The 2,923-nt window shown below is 68.5% G+C and overlaps 2 protein-coding genes across 2 annotated transcripts; one reads left to right on the forward strand and one right to left on the reverse strand.

The window, feature by feature from the left end:
- Positions 1–249: 249 nt before the first annotated feature.
- On the forward strand, positions 250–573 carry MNEG_14927 (hypothetical protein; the record flags this gene model as incomplete). The annotated part of the gene is made up of 1 exon (XM_014036601.1): positions 250–573. The coding sequence occupies one exon, from the start codon at positions 250–252 to the stop codon at positions 571–573; it is 324 nt and encodes a 107-aa protein (XP_013892055.1).
- Positions 574–1,737: 1,164 nt separating this feature from the next.
- Positions 1,738–2,922, reverse strand: MNEG_14928 (hypothetical protein; the record flags this gene model as incomplete). The annotated part of the gene is made up of 2 exons (XM_014036602.1): positions 1,738–1,980; positions 2,206–2,922. The coding sequence occupies 2 exons, from the start codon at positions 2,920–2,922 to the stop codon at positions 1,738–1,740; spliced, it is 960 nt and encodes a 319-aa protein (XP_013892056.1).
- Position 2,923: the final 1 nt, after the last annotated feature.

The following is a 2,923-nucleotide window of genomic DNA, read 5'->3' on the forward strand; positions in this document are numbered from 1 at the left end:
ATTGCCAAGCTGCGGCGGATGACTGCAGAGTCATCTACTTCGGAGCGACCTGCAGGTCAGGGTCGGCACTGTGTGTGGCTGGCGTTTGGGCTGGCCACAGCCTGCTGCAAGATCGTGCAATAATAGCCCACCCCTGGCTTGCGCTGTGTGGTTTGTTGCAGCGTTGTGTGATAGACCAGCCAGCACCAACCCATCGTGCCGTTGTCTCCTCCTCTCCCCCCTTTCCGTTCCTGGCAGTCGCTCCACCCAATGCCCGAAAAAGCTGAGGGCCGCCAACAGCCAAGCCTGGTGGTCGGGACGGACGGCCCCTTGCCAGAGCTGCCCCTCGGCAGCAGCGCCGGCCTCGGCAGCCCGGGGGGCCGCGGGCCCGGCACGCAGTGGGGCGGCAGCCCTGGGGGTCGCGGGTACGGCGGCGGTCACGGCGGCAGCCCGGGGGGCGGGCGGGGACGGTGGGGCAGCCCCGTGGGCCAGCAGTGGCGCGGCAGTGGGAGCCCCGGGCCCTTTGGTTACAGCAGCGGCGGTGGAGCTGGATGGGGGAACGGCTCCCCTGCGGCAAAGTGGCAGCACCGGTAGTTCTTACGTTAAATGGCCACTTTGTGCCACGCGCTTGCTTCCTTGTCAAGTACTTTGCATAGATATTGGTGATAACTACTGACCCACCGCCACTGCACTTTGACTGTCCCTCCCCGCACGCTTTGGTCTCGCGATGCGCACTGTTTTCTTACCACAGCAACTTTCAGCCCCTGCACTTGAGTTCTGTGTCAGTACAACGGTGGCCCTTTTGCTTTGATTGGCGCAACCGCCAGTGACGCTTCTAGTGATTCTGAAATGTGGCCGTCACACAATTGCCCTCTCCTGGCACTGCACAGCCCGCGGCTTGTGCCTCCTGCACACCGTTGACGACAGGACCATCAACATCCCGACCGGTAACAAGAAGTTTTATGTACACGTTGGACAGGCCCAGAACACGTCCGATACTGCAGCGGACAATTGCAAAACAGCCCCTGAAGGGGGTGAGGACATCCTACCACGCTTGCCGGCACGCAGAAAGCAAGCGCTGGATACGGCTGGATAAGCAGAAACCAATTGTGGGCATATGTAGACCCGATGTGCTTTTGGCGAGGGGTTGGCGATTGCCGACCGTTGGGTTGGCGCGCACGATGCAGCCGGGGCCCTGCGGACGGAGCAAGGCGGGGCGCAGGCCCAAGCAGGCCGCAGGCGCGCCGCCCAAGCGAGCGATGTCAGGATGCGGTTGAGGCCAGCGCGCGCGTGCAGAACAGGACATTCCGGGTCATCATGCAAGCGGGGGCACCAGGACGCATGCATACGTAGTCATACGGGCCAGGGACTCACCTCGAGTGTGGGCACCAAACCCACACCCTCCCTCACAGCAGGGCGCCACAGGGCTCGCCGACGGGAGGAGGAGGGACAGCGGGCTGCCGCGGCGGCAGCGCATGCGCGGTTGCGCGCGCCCTTACCGCTGCTCTTCGGCAGATGCTGCAGCACCACGGTGCGCCTCTCCCTTCTACCAAGCTCATCCCAATTGCGCACTCACGCATCTACGCCGCTCACACAGTGCCAGAGCAAGCAAGCGCTTGGGCCATCCCTCCCTCCCCTCCCTGGCATTCTCTCTCTCTCCCTCTTGTCTCGGTTGTGAGCAGCCACTGCGCCAGCGCCTCAGCCAAAGGGCTGCTGGCCGACAAAAGAGGTGGCTTCCTCCAGCAGCACGCACCAAGCCTACCGCCCTGGCGGCGGCGCCCGTGGCTTGCCCAAGCCCCCCAGCAGCAGCGACCTGAACGCGTCGTGCTCAGTAGCATGCTCCGCGCGCGCAGCCTCGGCAAACGACCGCCTCGCGGGCCGGCCTGGCCGTGGTCCCGCCCCTGGGCCCGCGCCGGCCGTGCCGGCGTTGGCGCCGCCGCCGCGGTCGTCCAGGGCCATGGGCGCTGGCCCCAGCCCCTCCACCAGGAACACCTCCTCCAGCTTGAGAGCACAGGAAAAGGGGGTAAAGGGGTGGGGGAAGATATGGTGAAGGGCGCCAGGGGCCAGCACGCGGTCTGTAGAGGGGAGGCACAAACAGGTGAACATGCACAGGCCACGCCAAGCCCGCAGCTCGGGCACAGCAAAAGCGCCGGGCAACGCCGACACCACAAGTGCAGATAGGCAATAAGGAGCGCCGCCCCGTCGGCGTTGCGGGCGGGGCCTCACCTGTCGTGCTGCGCCGCCCCACATCCTGAAGCCCTCATCCTCCTCTGCCGCCGCTGCCTCCTCCTGGTCAGGCCATCTCACGCGCTTTGGGACGCTGCTGCCGCCAGCGCCGCCGCCCCCCGACGACTTGAGGCCCCCGCGCCGCCCAGTGCCGCCCGAGCGCAGCAGGCGCGGGCCGCCGGTCCCGCCGCCAGCATCAGGCCGGCCGCCGCCGTCGTCCCCGTCGTCCAGCTGCCTCAGGGCGGCCCCGATGCTGGCCAGCAGCGCCGCATCCCGCTGCTTCTCAGCAGCGTCGACCCCCTGGCCGTCCCCGCCACCGCTGCCCGCGCCGCCCACCCGCGCCCGCTTCCCGCCGCGGGGGCTCGCAGTGCTGCCGTCGCCGCCGCCGCCGCCGTCGCCACCCAGGCTGCCCCACCTGCTGACCTGCGCCGCTTGGCCGCGCGCGTCCGCTTCCTCTTCCAACCGCGCCCCGTCCTCCCACCGCGCGCCGCCGCCCGACGTCGCAACGGCCCCCTGCTCCCGCCGCCACCCCTCCTCCCCCTCGGTGCCGCCCCCTGCTGCCCCGCCGCCGCGCCCCGTGCCAGCAGCGCCAGCGCCAGCAGCAGCGTCAGCATCAGCGCTTCCGCCCGCGCCCCCCTCCTCCTCCATGTCCACCTCCTCTATCGGCCCTGCCAGCTCCGGCCGCAGCAGGGGCAGCGCGTCAAACGTCGGCAGCATC

Source organism: Monoraphidium neglectum, assembly GCF_000611645.1.
Source record: "Monoraphidium neglectum strain SAG 48.87 unplaced genomic scaffold scaffold04882, whole genome shotgun sequence".
In the NCBI taxonomy this organism is placed as follows: domain Eukaryota; kingdom Viridiplantae; phylum Chlorophyta; class Chlorophyceae; order Sphaeropleales; family Selenastraceae; genus Monoraphidium; species Monoraphidium neglectum.